General features: G+C 36.3%; 1 protein-coding gene across 3 annotated transcripts in view; it reads left to right on the forward strand.

Moving 5' to 3' along the window:
- The window catches only part of ATP13A3 (ATPase type 13A3), a 112,130-nt gene that overhangs the window by 53,967 nt on the left and 43,722 nt on the right, over positions 1-14,441 (forward strand). For all 3 annotated transcript variants that reach the window (XM_005873195.2, XM_005873196.2, XM_014545316.1), the window contains exons 10-19: positions 749-880; positions 2,011-2,190; positions 2,824-2,981; positions 3,939-4,127; positions 5,892-5,953; positions 8,974-9,124; positions 11,519-11,635; positions 12,144-12,161; positions 12,255-12,408; positions 12,502-12,622. In XM_005873195.2, coding sequence (XP_005873257.1) covers positions 749-880; positions 2,011-2,190; positions 2,824-2,981; positions 3,939-4,127; positions 5,892-5,953; positions 8,974-9,124; positions 11,519-11,635; positions 12,144-12,161; positions 12,255-12,408; positions 12,502-12,622 — 1,282 coding nt within the window. The remainder of the gene's footprint in view (positions 1-748; positions 881-2,010; positions 2,191-2,823; positions 2,982-3,938; positions 4,128-5,891; positions 5,954-8,973; positions 9,125-11,518; positions 11,636-12,143; positions 12,162-12,254; positions 12,409-12,501; positions 12,623-14,441) is intronic.

The following is a 14,441-nucleotide window of genomic DNA, read 5'->3' on the forward strand; positions in this document are numbered from 1 at the left end:
GGGGAGCTATGGGGGGGAAAAAGAGGAACAACTGTAATAATATGAACAATAAAGATTTAATTATAAAAGAGGCAACCAAAAAAAAAAAAGAGTAGCTAAAATTTTCAATGCTTCTGTTTTCAAGGGATTATGGAAATCCGAGTATGTTTACCCATTGCAGGGGATCTCAATAGGACTTACTATTTTCTGAATGGGCTATTAGCTAAAATTGATCCTTAAGTGTTGTAATGAATGTTGGAGCCCACCCACCTTGTTTGGTCAGAGAGGACTTGGCATTACCTGTGCACAGTTAGTTTCCTGTCAGGACAAACTAGCCGCCATTAAACACCATGCTGTGTTAGACTAAGGCCGTGGTCGGCAAACTGCAGCTCTCGAGCCACATGCGGCTCTTTGGCCCCTTGAGTGTGGCTCTTCCACAAAATACCACGTGCAGGCGTGTACGTACAGTGCGATTGAAACTTCGTGGCCCATGGGCAGAAGTCGGTATTTTGTGGAAAAGCCATACTCAAGGGGCCAAAGAGCCGCATGTGGCTCGCAAGCCGCAGTTTGCGGAGCCGCAGTTTGCCGACCACTGGCCTAAGAAATAATCATTTTATTTGTTGAAACATTTTGTTTATTGGAATTTTTCTGTTAACTCCATTATATTTGACATCTCATTGAGATCAGATGACCTTTTGTTTGCTTACGTTTATTCTAAGTTAAAAAATATTTTTTCCCCACTTTTTTCTTTTTTTTTCTTTAAATCCAGAAAAAGAAGAGATCTTTTCTACAGAACTTGTGCCGGGAGATGTTATGGTCATTCCATTAAATGGGACTATTATGCCTTGTGATGCAGTACTTATTAATGGTACTTGCATTGTAAATGAAAGCATGTTAACAGGTAAACTAAATGAAATGAGGAAAAGTCAGATGAGTTGTTTATGAGAGTAGATTAAGTGGTTGCTGATGAATCTATTTCAAAATTAGCTGTGCTGTTTATCTTTTCTTTATGAATGTTATGAATGTCATGGATATTGAAGTGATTTTTTTGTTTTTTATTTTTATTCTGAGGGAACCAAATTCTGTATTATACTCAGCTGTGATACTAAGTCACCATGCTCGTCATCACTGCATTTCTTGGCATGCTCCTGTTTACTTTTTTTGATATGAGGAAATGCTTTATAGTAAGGGAAGAAAAAAGAAGCCCTTGCCTACAGAGAATGCAGTATATTTGCTTCCTTATTTGATGTGTAAACAGTGGGACTAAACACTGTATTTTTCTTAAAGTGGGGAGAAGTAGACTTCAAAATGATTTTTTTTTGGAAATCCACAATCTGAAGATAGAGCTCTATATCTTTTTTATCATATGAATTTTTTTATTGTCATAGTCAGTCTGGCAAGAAAGTGATTCCTATATAATGTTTTCAAACTTAAGAATCTTTTCTTAAAGCACACTCACACATAAATATCCCCACACGCTTGTTGGCTTAAAGTGAGAATTGTGGATGCTACACAGAATTAAATTTCAGTGTAAAAAAAATTTGTTTGTTAATTGTTTTAGAGAACTACCGTACTACCGTAGTATTATCTCCCTTCTCCAGATGCACGCGCGCGCGCATGTGCGTGTGTGTGGGGGGGGGGGGGGGGTGGTTAGCAATAGGTCTTCACATCTCTGTGTGCTGGAGGCTGCAGAGCGCTTTCCAGTTCAGTTCTTAGGGATAAGAGAACAGCTGCTGGGGCTAAGGTAACTCTTACCTGGTCTCCTTATTTGAAACTTGACACAATCATTTAAAAATCATTATCTTTGAATCAGATCACTTCAGGAATTATTGTGGGAGATAAGATTTGATATATTGGCTTAAGGAAATGGGTAGCCAAAAAACTAATTTAGTAAGTTATGTTATCCATTATGAGAACTCTACTTTAGTAGCAATTGTAAACAGTATGATAACATTTAGGTTATTTAACACTTCAAGTTGTATGTGTTTGCCACTGATTTCTATGCTTTAACTTATGATTTTTGTTTTTAAGGAGAAAGTGTTCCAGTGACAAAGACGAATTTGCCAAATCCTTCAGTAGACATAAAAGGAATGGGAGATGAATTATATAGTCCAGAAATACATAAACGACACACTTTGTTTTGTGGGACTACTGTTATTCAAACTCGTTTCTACACTGGAGAGCTTGTCAAGGCCATAGTAGTTAGAACAGGTAAGAACATATCTCTTCTTGCATATTTGACACCTACTGAATGTTTAAAAAGAGATTCTGTTTTGAATATTGTGATAACTATGTATGATGCCACTTGGGGTACTGGAAATATCGAGGAGAACACTATGTAAATTATATGATTGTCTAACCACTAAGCTGTACACCTGAAGCCAATATATCTATATATAAAAAAGCCTAAGTGACTGTTTGACTAGTAGCTATGACATGCACTGACCACCAGGAGGCAGATGCTCAATGCACAGGCATGGAAACATGGAACAGACTGATGAATCTCAGAGGGAAGGGAGGTGAGGGGAGGATGGGAAGAAATTAACCAAAGATCTTATATGCATACTGCAGGCCTGGTGCACGATTCGTGCACTAGTGGGGTCCCTTGGCCTGGCCTGTGGGGATCAGGCCGAAACCGGCTGTCTGACATCCCCCAAAGGGTCCTGGATTGTGAGAGGGCACAGGCCAGGCCAAGGCACCCCACTGGTGCACGAATCCATACACCGGGCCTCTAGTAATACATAAATGAATAAATGAATGAATAAATAAATATTCTCTTCTGAGAGATAATTCTCATTTTTTAATAAAAATATAAGTAATTTTCTTCTTTGAATTTTTTAAAAGGATTTAGTACTTCCAAAGGACAGCTTGTTCGTTCCATATTGTATCCCAAACCAACAGATTTTAAACTCTACAGAGATGCCTACTTGTTTCTTCTGTGTCTTGTGGCGGTGGCTGCCATTGGGTTTATCTACACTATTATCAATAGCATTCTAAATGAGGTATGTACATGGAACTCTTAGTAGGGTTTGAGTTTTAATTATCACATGTGACTACTGAGGATTTGAAAAGTGGCTAGTGAGGCTGAAGAACTAAAATTTTAATGTAATTTAAATTAACTTTTGAAAGCCATATGACACTAGTAGCTACTATATTTGGAAGTACAGATACAGAACATTTCCATCATAGCAGGAAGTGTTTTTTGAATGGCTTTGGTTTAGATCAGCCGTGGGCAAACTACGGCCCGCGGGCCGGATCCGGCCCGTTTGAAATGAATAAAACTAAAAAAAAAAAAAAGACCGTACCCTTTTATGTAATGATGTTTACTTTGAATTTATATTAGTTCACACAAACACTCCATCCATGCTTTTGTTCCGGCCCTCCAGTCCAGTTTAAGAACCCATTGTGGCCCTCGAGTCAAAAAGTTTGCCCACCCCTGGTTTAGATGGTCTTTCACTTGCTCTTTTGTGACTTAAAAAAAGGAGGGGTGACCACATACCAAAAGCTTTATTTTCTCTTTTTTTAACTTCTGGGATATATAGCATTAAAATTATTTGCTATTACTTAATTAAAGATACAGCTGAGGGACCTTGTCAAATTTCTCTTTTCTATCTCCTGTAAAGACTGGTACAGTACAGTGCTTGTAGTAAGAGTCAGTATCTGACAAATGTTTGTTGAACTTCAAAATGTGTAGTGTGTGAAGTATGTAGAGCTATCAGAGGAGAGTTTTCTTTAAAAATAGCTGTCATTCCACAGTCCATTGACAATATATTGAACTTTCTATTTTACAGAATTTCTAAGGGAAAGATTATAAAGGGCTAATAGAAGTGTTTATATACACACACTTGTTATATATAAAATTGAAAATGGTTTATAGATTTTTCACTAAAGAAATACCCTTACTAGATTAGTAAATATTGGGGGGGGGGGGCTGACACTTATTTTTCTGTGAATTATAGGTGGAGATTGGAGTAATAATTATCGAGTCTCTTGATATCATTACAATCACTGTGCCACCTGCACTTCCTGCTGCAATGACTGCTGGTATTGTGTATGCTCAAAGAAGACTGAAAAAAATTGGTATTTTCTGCATCAGTCCCCAAAGGATAAATATATGTGGACAGCTGAATCTTGTTTGCTTTGACAAGGTTGGTTCAGTTTCATAATCATTCTCATGTATGTGTGCTGATTGGGAATCGAACCCACAACTTTGACGTATTGGGATGATGCTTCAACCAACTGAGCTACCGGCCAGGGCCTCATAATCATTATCAAAGGTTACTTTGTAGATTTTAAATACTTAGATTAATGTTTTCTATATTTTTTATCAACCAATTTGTACACATTTTTTAAGGGTCCTTTTTTTTCAACTTACTTGGCATATGTATCATTTTTTGTATATTTCTAATTATTTTTTCAATTTTTAATATTTTGGATATTGCTTATTTGCCCAAATCTGCAGTTGTCTAATCATTCATATCTAAAATTATGTCTTGTAGTAGTAGTAGTAGTAGTAGTAGTAAAGACCTTCTAATCTTTCATGTTTTTAACAGAATATACTCCATACAGATATATTTACTGGAATTTTATTGCTATTAAGTATTTAGTGTTCGCTCTATGATTTATTGAATATATTTATAAATAATGAAGGTCACTAATTTTTTTATTTTATGTGAAAATAAAAAATTTTGTACCTGTGTGAAATATACCTCGTCTCTTACGAAGGGTTTTCCTTTTCTCAACTGAAATTAGTTTGCCTAAAAGTTTTATTTTGAGAATTAAACTTGGGTAGCTGATATAAGAATTTGATTTTTGTGCATCTTCATTATTAAAGAAAAAAATGGGAGACAAAGTATTTTTTTTGCATTTGCTTTTGTTTTACTTTTTATTAAATTTATTGGGGTGACATTGGTTAATATGTACAATTCTATAATACGTCATCTGTATATTGCATCATGTGCTCACCACCCAAAGGAGACAAAATATTTTTTAACAAATATTGTGTTAAAAAAAAGAGATCACATTCTAAGACTAAATTTCATAATTATCTGTTTAGAAAATTTCAATTATGCTTTTCTTCTTTGGAAACATTACTAGTAAAATTTTTAAGCAGACGTAAAAGTGGAGAAAAGATCAAGTATAATAAACCCTCATGTACCCAATACCCAGCTTTGACAGTTATTAGCATTTTGTCAATCTTTGTCTAGTTTCTCGTTTTGAAGGTGGCAGCATCAGACATTATTTCACCCACATGCCTCAGTATGTATCTCTAGGTGTTTTTTTAAAAATTACAATAACTGTCTACGACACTTAACAAAATTAGTAATTCCTTAGTATTATCTAATATCTAGTTCATATTCACATTTCCCTGCTTTTCTAAAAAGAAGTCCTAAAATTTTAGTTTGTTTTTAAGTCAGAATCCAAATGATTGCATTAGCTACAATTAATCTGTAACAGTTGCTTTTCTTCCCAATCATCTGGTTGAAGAAACCAGGTCATTTATATCCTGTATTTGGTTGATTGCTTCCCCTGATGTAATTTAACTTGTTCCCTTCCTTTATATGCTTTAATCTCGTTCTCCCGTGTAGGTATCCTTTATTGATTTAAAGGTTAATTAGTGCATTGTTCCACTACTTTGTTTTGTTTTTAATAATATAAGTCTATAAATACACAGATGTACGCATATGCCCTCTTATAAATAGAGGATCCATACCGTAAGAGTGTTCTGCACCCTTTCCCCACTTTCACTATTTGTCCTGGAAGTTATTCTCTATCAATATACGGAACTCTTACTGTTTCATTCGTTTGTTTACAGCTGTATATAGTTCTCCATGGTGTATATGTAGCAGAGGTTTTCATGATTTTTGTTTTTGGAGGCATTATTCATACTTTGTATGTGTACTTATTTTTAGACTGGAACTCTTACTGAAGATGGTTTAGATCTTTGGGGGATTCAACGAGTGGAAAATACACGGTAAATATTAGCTACACTTGATTATTTATTAGTTAATTTTTAATAAATATTTTAATATATGAAAAATTCAAACATAAAGAAAAAAAGTAATGTAACAGATAGCTTGTATACCCACCATGAAGGTTAAACCAGTTGACATTTTGTAGTTTTTGCTTCAGATCTCTTTAAAGATTTAAAATATTGCAGATATTGCTAAAGCTTAATCTACCCCTTTCCCTACCGCTATCATCATTCTGAAGTTGTGTTCTATTATTACCTTTGCACATTTTTATATTTTCACTACATATATTCCTGTCTATATACAAGATATATCTATAAAAAATATACACAATTGATACCCTTGTACGTGTTTTTGCTGCTGTTCTGTTGCTTAACATTGTTTTGAAGATTTCTCAATGTTGATATGTATAGATCTAATTTATTAATCTTAGCTGTTTTTTAGTATTCCATTATATGATTAAACCATAATAACTTCTTCTAAAGAATAGTTTCATTTTTTCCTCTCCCTTTTACCTTTCACTTTCACAAACAATGTTGCAATTAACATTCTTATACACATTTCCTAGTGAGCATGTAGTTGAGTTTCAGTGAGCTTTCTTCCTAAAAATGTCAGTGCTGGGTTATGGATATAGCACAGACATGGCTACAGCCTTAGTAGGTATTGCCTAATTGCTCTCTAAATGATGGTGGTGCTAACTCACTCTCCCTCAGTGGGTAAGAGATCCTGTTGCTCCACATCCTTGTCAAACTTGATATTGTCAGACTGCTAATTTTTGCCACATGGATAGATGTGAAATTATATTTTATTGTTGCTTTTCTTGTAGTTTCTTTATTACTTAGAAAGCTGAGCATATTTTCACATCCTTCTGTGTACTGCCAGTTTATAGCCTAATTTTTCTGTTGTGTTGTTAGTCTATATCTTATTAATTTGTTTGAAGTCCTTTGTATTTTCTGGATTGTAATTTTTCAGTACTATGCATTGCAAAAATATTATACCAGTCTATCTTTATTTTACTTTGTTTCACTGTCTTTTTGATGCTTAGAAGTTTTACTGTTACAATTGTGTTTATGTTATTATTATTATTTTTTTGCCTCTCAAACGCCTGTGATAGTTTGATTGACTATTGTTTGGCTCATGCAGTTTCAGAGTTGTTACATCTCCTTGGTAAATAAGTTGTCCTCACTTTGGGAACTTATTTATCCCCAATAATGCATCTTGCCTTAAATTATATTTCATATAATGTTTTTATATAGTTATACATCAGCTTTCTTTTGCCTAATTTTGCTTTGTGTTATCTTCTCAATCTTTTTACCTCCCTACATCTTCACTTCTCAATCTTTCTGTGCCATTAGTTTACAATGTTGTGTTCTCCCAGCACTTTGAAGGTGTTATTCCATTTCTCCTGACTCCTTTTGTTATTGCTGTTGAGAAGTCTTACCAGGTCTCTTTAAATAATATTTTTCCTCCTTTGTTGTTTTAAAAATATTTATGTTTGATTTCTGTAGTTTCACCGCCATCTTTTTATTTGTGCAGGACTCATTTTGCTTATTGATTCTAAGGACTTATGTTTTTCATAAATTATGGTAATTGTTCAACTTCTTTCTGTTCCATTATGGCCTTTCCCACATTCTTATTTTCTCTTCACATGAAAATTCTAACCATATGTTGGGCAAGAAATTTCATTTGGTTCTTTCAATATCTGCTTCTCCTCTACTCCCCACGTCTTGTTCTTTTTCCAAGTCTTTAATTTAAAATGCCTTTTTGCATTTTTTAGATTGTCATTCTATTATCTGAAATTTGTGGGATTCTAATTCTGTCTTTTTTTGTGTCTGTTGACTAGTAAGAATTGTTTCCTGGTGCATTTTTAAATTATGAATTCAACTTTAGCCGGATTTTTCTATGAGACTCCTTCCTTTGTGTCTGTGTTGTGGGAGCTCTTTTTCTAGAGAGCTTTGACCTTGCTTGGCCAAGAGCATGGCTAAGAGTGGTATCAGTGGGACCAGACAAGCTTTAATGTTACTTTCATAACTTGGGAATTTTCGGACCAGGCAGTGGCATATATTCAAATCCAAATCCCATCGTGGGTAGTGCAGTGGTTTAAAGTTTAGGCCCTGAAACCTTTGGTTGAATCCTTGTTATCACCTATGTGCTGGGTAACCTTGTCAAGTTACTTAAGCACTCTACTTCAGTTTTCTCATCTCTGAAATGGGGATAATAAAACACCTTCTTATGGTGTGAGGATGAGATGAGTCGAATATATTTAAAGTTTTTAGAACAGTGCCTAGTGTACAGTAAATATATAGATATTAGGTATTGTCTTGAACTTCGGGCAGGGGTTATGAGGTGGGGAGAGATAAGCTTATTCTTAGTTATGCCTTTGGGTCTGTGTGTAAATTTTCTAGCACACTGTTTTCCAGGGATGTAGCTGTTGAAGAGCACTGGCTATCTTAGTTTCAGGTCCCTACTTTGTGGCCCAGACTTTGTCTCCTGTTCCTGTGTGGGTATTAAAACTTAAGTCGTTAGGTGACTCCCTAAGAGGACTCCCCTCCCTTCTTCCTTCTTTCCCAGGTAGTCACAGCATCTGCTCAAGTTCATACCCCTCCTGTTTTCCAATCCTCCTATTTCTGGCACTTAAAAAATTGCCCTTTTTTTAATGAGCTCAGTTTCGCATTTAAGGGATTATGTTTTACACATTCATTTCATGTTTTTGTAAGAGGGTTTTTATGTATTCTAATCTGCCATATGTCCAAAGGCAGGAGTTTTAGTTATTATTTAGTGTCTAGTGTGTTCTACAGTGTTATGTCTGTCCTAGTTATTCAGAATCTAAGATAATACCATATTTTAGTCATGTATAATTTTCATGGAAGGAAATGTTTTTGAATTCCTAAACTATAGTTAAAAATATGCAGAAATGCAAACATTTTATTTCCATTTTTAAAATGACAAAACCTGAATATTGTTAGAATATTGTCTCAAGTCTTGGAATTTATGAATCTAATTCAGTACATTATCTGTTTAGTTTTCTTTTGCCAGAAGAAAATGTTTGCAATGAGATGTTGGTAAAATCTCAGTTTGTTGCTTGTATGGCTACTTGCCATTCACTCACAAAAATTGAAGGAGTGCTTTCTGGTGATCCACTTGATTTGAAAATGTTTGAAGCCATCGGATGGGTAAGTTTAATATTTAAAGCACAAGTAACTTCAGAAAAATAGAGTAAAAATTACCTTGCAGAAGGATTGTTTCTGCAGGTTGTTTTGATGATAGTCTATCTTGTACCGTGAAAGAAACGATGTAATTTCTAAAGGTGTATCACTGGAGAGAGAATATTGTAATTGTGTAAAAAAAAAGTCTGTTTTAGTTATGTTGACTCACTTAAATACCTTTAATAGAGACGACCTGCTCAGACCCCTGCTTTATGTGTTTAATGGATATCTGCTCTCTGAAACTTGAGGCAGTACGTCTGAGTCAGTAAGATGATCTTCAGCATCACAATTTGTTGGTCAGATAAAAAGGATAGAGTAGCAATGTGTCTTCGGTGTTCTTTTTACCCATGTTCTCCTTTTTGTGTCCTTACATACACACAAAGGTTTGCGTTTGTTCCTCCTAAATGTTGGGCTATTGATAATTTTATTTTTTTACTTTTAAAATATGTTCTTATTGATTTTAGAGAGAGGGAGAGAGAAACATCAATCGGCTGCCTCTGGCATGCCCCCTGCTGGGGATTGAGCCTGCAGCCTGGGCATGTGCCCTGAGTTTCAGAGGAGCAGAATTAGTCTCCAGGTTGAATTCCTCACACACTCCAAGTATTTGCATAAGCAGGGTTTTATTCTAGAATGTTAACCCTCACATTAGAGCCCTTCTTCTCAGATAGGAGTCCATATCTCTAGGAAATGACTCCTTGATTTTGTTTTTGTTTTTTTAAATTTAATTCAGCTATTCTGGCTGATAAGAAATATTTGCACCTCTCCTGCATGTCCTCTTGTGTTTATTCTGGGATCCTGTTTCCTTCATTGCTATCTTCATCAATATGTTTCAGTTTTGCCTTTTGTATCCTTATTGGAAATCTCTCCCTGTTTTCCTTTTCGTTTATTTTTACAGGTTTAGTGTGTGTGTGTGTGTGTGTGTGTGTGTGTGTGTGTGTGTTTTGTTGATCGAAAGGGAAGGAGATGAATGAGTAGATACATGCTTTGCCATCTTCTGAAAGCTCACAGTAAATACTTGTCACATTTATTTATTTATTTATTTAAATATTTTTATTGATTTCAGAGAAGGAGGGAGAAGGAGAGGGAGAGAAAGAGACATCAAAGATGAGAGAGAATCATTGATTGGTTGCCTCCTGCACGCCCCACACTGGGATGGAGCCCGCAACCCGGGCATATACCCTGACCAGGAATTGAATTGCGACCTTCTGGTTCATAGGTTGACGCTCAGCCTCTGAGCCATGCCAGCCGGGCAATTCTCATCAAATTTAATATCTTAAAGGAGGTCCACTTCATTTGTAAAGCAAAATAGGACTGATTCATTTTGATGTTCTCCAAAATTTCTCCAACTGAATAGATTTTCAGTAGGTTTTAGTGCTTTGTTTGTAGAATATTAATAATGGGTTAAATAAATAAGTTTGTGTAATAGTGTGTTTTGTTGACTTAGATGCTTTGATGCTTGGTCTTACAAGAAAGGATCAGTGGAATGTTTTCGCATAACTTGGTACTACTGCTATTTGTTGGTGTGATTGACTCCCTATAAGATGCCTCCCAATTTTGGAGATGTTAAAGTGTGTTTTAGAATTGTATAAAGTTGGCTAATTAGGCATAGTTCCCTTCCCCATCTTTTTCCAGTTGTAGTCTAATTAGTTTGTCACATATGTGTGTTTTATTGATTTCAGAGAGGGAGGGAGAGGGAGAGAGAGAGAAACATCAATGATGAGAGAGAATTATTAATCGGCTGCCTCCTGCATGCCCCACACTGGAGATCGAGCCCACACCTGGGCATGTGCCCTCACTGGAAACAGAGCCTTGACTTCCTGGTTCATAGGTTGACATTCAACCACTGAGCCATGCTGGCCGGGCCATGTATGTGTATTTTTAATACAAATTCTTATTTGAATTTTTTACCAAAAGAAAGTGATTTTAAAATAAATGTTAAGGGGTTAGGTTAGTGGTATCCTACCTAACTAGAAGAGTTCAAACAAACAAACTCATATCTTTGGACCTCAGTGTGTTCTTGATCCATTCATTCTACTAACCATATCTGAGCTCCATATAGTTTTGAACACATTCCTGTTAGCAGAAAGGAATCCCTGGATAATAGAAGCAAAATTAGAAAACTTTTTCCCTATTATTTTATTCTGCTTTTCACCTCTTCCTCCTCTCTCCTATGAGTTGCTAGGACTTTAACTAGCTTTGTTTATATTTTGTTTTATTTATGTTAATAATCTAGTAGTGCTCATTTATTTTTTTGGACACAAAATTTTTTAACTTCACTAAAAATAGACATAGTGTTTTATTTAAAAATGAAATCACTGGATTCAATTTTATAAAGCAATATGTTGAATATTTTCCTTTCAGATTCTGGAGGAAGCAACTGAAGAGGAAACAGCACTTCATAATCGAATTATGCCAACTGTGGTTCGTCCTCCAAAACAACTGCTTCCTGAATCTACACCTGCAGGAGACCAGGAAATGGTGCGAAATCACTTTAAGCTGGATTATACTGTTGATGCCAACATTCAGTCCTCACTTTGAAATATAACTAGAAGATGAAATCACGTTCTTTAACTCTCATGCAGACATGAATATTTTAACTATGTTTATTGGAAATTATTGTTGGGATATTGCAGGTATACTTTGTGAAATACTGAGATATATTTCTCAGTACCGTTACTTTTCCTTCCTATTTACTGAATAGCTTAGTGCCCTGTGATTGTGATAATGTGGTGAATAATCCCTTTAAATTGCAACTGTAAATTTGTCCCCTCAGTTTATTTTAGCATTTAATATGTTAATATTTTTAGGATAGCAGAATACTTGAAATATTCAAGGATGTACTTTTTAAAAATGGGAGGCAGAGGAGAAGTAATCTTGAAACATAACTTTGAAATAATCAAAGTTTCTTGCTGTTTTGTAGATACATAGTTGTTTTTTATCTTAAGGACTTAATCTGTACTATTTATTTTTTTTGTTTTGTTTTTAGGAGCTGTTTGAACTTCCAGTGAGTGAAAAATGTTTACTTTTTTACCTAAGTATATTTGTTTTAATTCTTAAAGAATAATAAATACTTCATGCATCTTTTGAAATTATACAGGCTATTTATGAGATAGGAATTGTTCGCCAGTTCCCATTTTCTTCTGCTTTGCAACGTATGAGTGTGGTTGCAAGGGTGCTAGGGGATAAAAAAATGGATGCCTACATGAAAGGAGCACCTGAGGTCATTGCCAGTCTTTGTAAACCTGAAACAAGTAAGGAGCCAACTTTATTTGAATAAAATTCTGGTATTTGTATAGGCTTTTATTAGCAATTCTAACAGTGATACTTATTTTTTCCTTTTAAAGTTCCTGTTGATTTTGAAAATGTTTTAGAGGATTACACTAAACAAGGCTTCCGTGTAATTGCTCTTGCACACAGAAAATTGGAGTCAAAACTGACATGGCATAAAGTGCAGAATATTAGCAGGTAAGGTTGATTAACAATTTTTCTACAGTTTTTCCAATGATGCATCATTTATGTTTATATGTCACATACAATAGTTTGTATGTAGTTGGATGTTCATTAAGTATTTATTGAATGTATGCAAATATACATAATGTAATGGTTTTCTTTTTAGTTGATTGAAACCGCTCTTTGGAACTATTTTCTATTTATTTGTTAAATATTTATTGAGTCCCTGCTGTATGTTAGGCATGTTCTAGGAACATAATCATGTTTTACTAAACCTAATTCTACAGAAGTTAATTTTTCCCAAATGATCAGTTTGCTTTTGCCTAGTGGTTGGAACCAAGTACTTATTTAGTCAGTATCATGAGTCACAATAAACAATTACCATCTACCCCAAAGTTCAAATGGTATTACCAACATCACATTTACTTCCAGGTATAGATATGGATTTTACCTTCAAGGATTGTCTCTTTCACTGTAACTAATAAAGACCTACCCTTTAAGGATAATATTTGTAAGCAAGCAGAAACGTATATTCATTAGCTGTCCTGATAATTTTGCCTGTGAAATAGCCTTCTCTTCCTCCATTCCCACAGCCATTATCTCTAATTCAAGGACTCAGCTCTTTTTCCTAGTCTTTCCTTTCTGCAGTCTGTATTCCACACTGCCTTCAGAGAGAGCTTTTTAACTTTCAGATCTAATACCAGAATCCTACCTGGAGTTCTTATAAATGGCTTCCCATCACCTATTGGAGGAGTTCACAATCAGAGATATGCATCAGGAAGGAAAACAAAACATGTAATTTTTTTATATGGGCAAATGATACAAACTTATCAGAAAAAAGACATACAAATGGCCAGTGAACACATGAAAATGATAGGGAACTTCAGTTCTTGGGGAACTGCAAAATAAAACCACACTATGGCATCACTTTTCTTCTAAGATTGACAAAATTGGAAAGATTGATAATGACAAGTGTTAGTGAAGTTTTGAGAAAATTATAACAATACTAGAGGCCCGGTGCACGGATTCTTGCATGGGTGGGGGCGGGGGTCCCTCAGACTGGCCTGCGCCCTGTTGCAATCCGGGACCCCTCGGGGGATGTAGCAGTGCACCAAGTGGCAGGCAGCCAGGAAGGAGCCTGGCTTCTGGCTGAGCAGCACTCTCCCTGTGGGAGTGCACTGACCATCAGGGTGTAGCTCCTGTGTTGAGCGTCTGCCCCCTGGTGGTAAGTGCACGTCATAGCAACTGGTTGACCGTTAGTTCCTATCGTTTGGTCATAAAGGTCGCTTAAGCTTTTTTATATATAATAGAGGCCCAGTGCATGAAATTTGTGCACGGGGGTGGGGAGGGGTCCCTCAGCCCAGCTTGCACCCTCTCCAATCCGGAACCCCTTGGGGGATGTCCGACTGCCAGTTTAGGCCTGATCCCGATTGGACCTGAACTGGCAGTCAGACATCCCTCTCATAATCCAGGACCACTGGCTCCTAACTGCTCACCTGCCTGCCTGCCTGATTGCAATAACCACTCTGTCTGTCTGCCTGATCACCCCTAACTACTTCTGCCCCTGCCCCTGCCACCATGGCTTTTTCCGGAAGGACGTCTGAAAGGCTGTCCGGAAGATGTCTGGTCTAATTAGCATATTACCCTTTTATTAGTATAGACTAGAGGCCCGGGCGGGGGAGGGGGGGTCCCCCAGCCCGGCCTGTGCCCTCTCCCAGTCTGGGACCCCTCGGGAGATAACGACCTGCTGGCTTAGGCCTGCTTCCGGGTGGCAGAGGGCAGGCCCAATTCCTAAGTGCAGCCCCTGGTCAGGCTCAGAGCAGGGCCAATTGGG

The sequence above is a fragment of the Myotis brandtii genome, unplaced genomic scaffold (genome assembly GCF_000412655.1).
Source record: "Myotis brandtii unplaced genomic scaffold, ASM41265v1 scaffold4, whole genome shotgun sequence".
NCBI classification, from domain to species: Eukaryota; Metazoa; Chordata; class Mammalia; order Chiroptera; family Vespertilionidae; genus Myotis; species Myotis brandtii.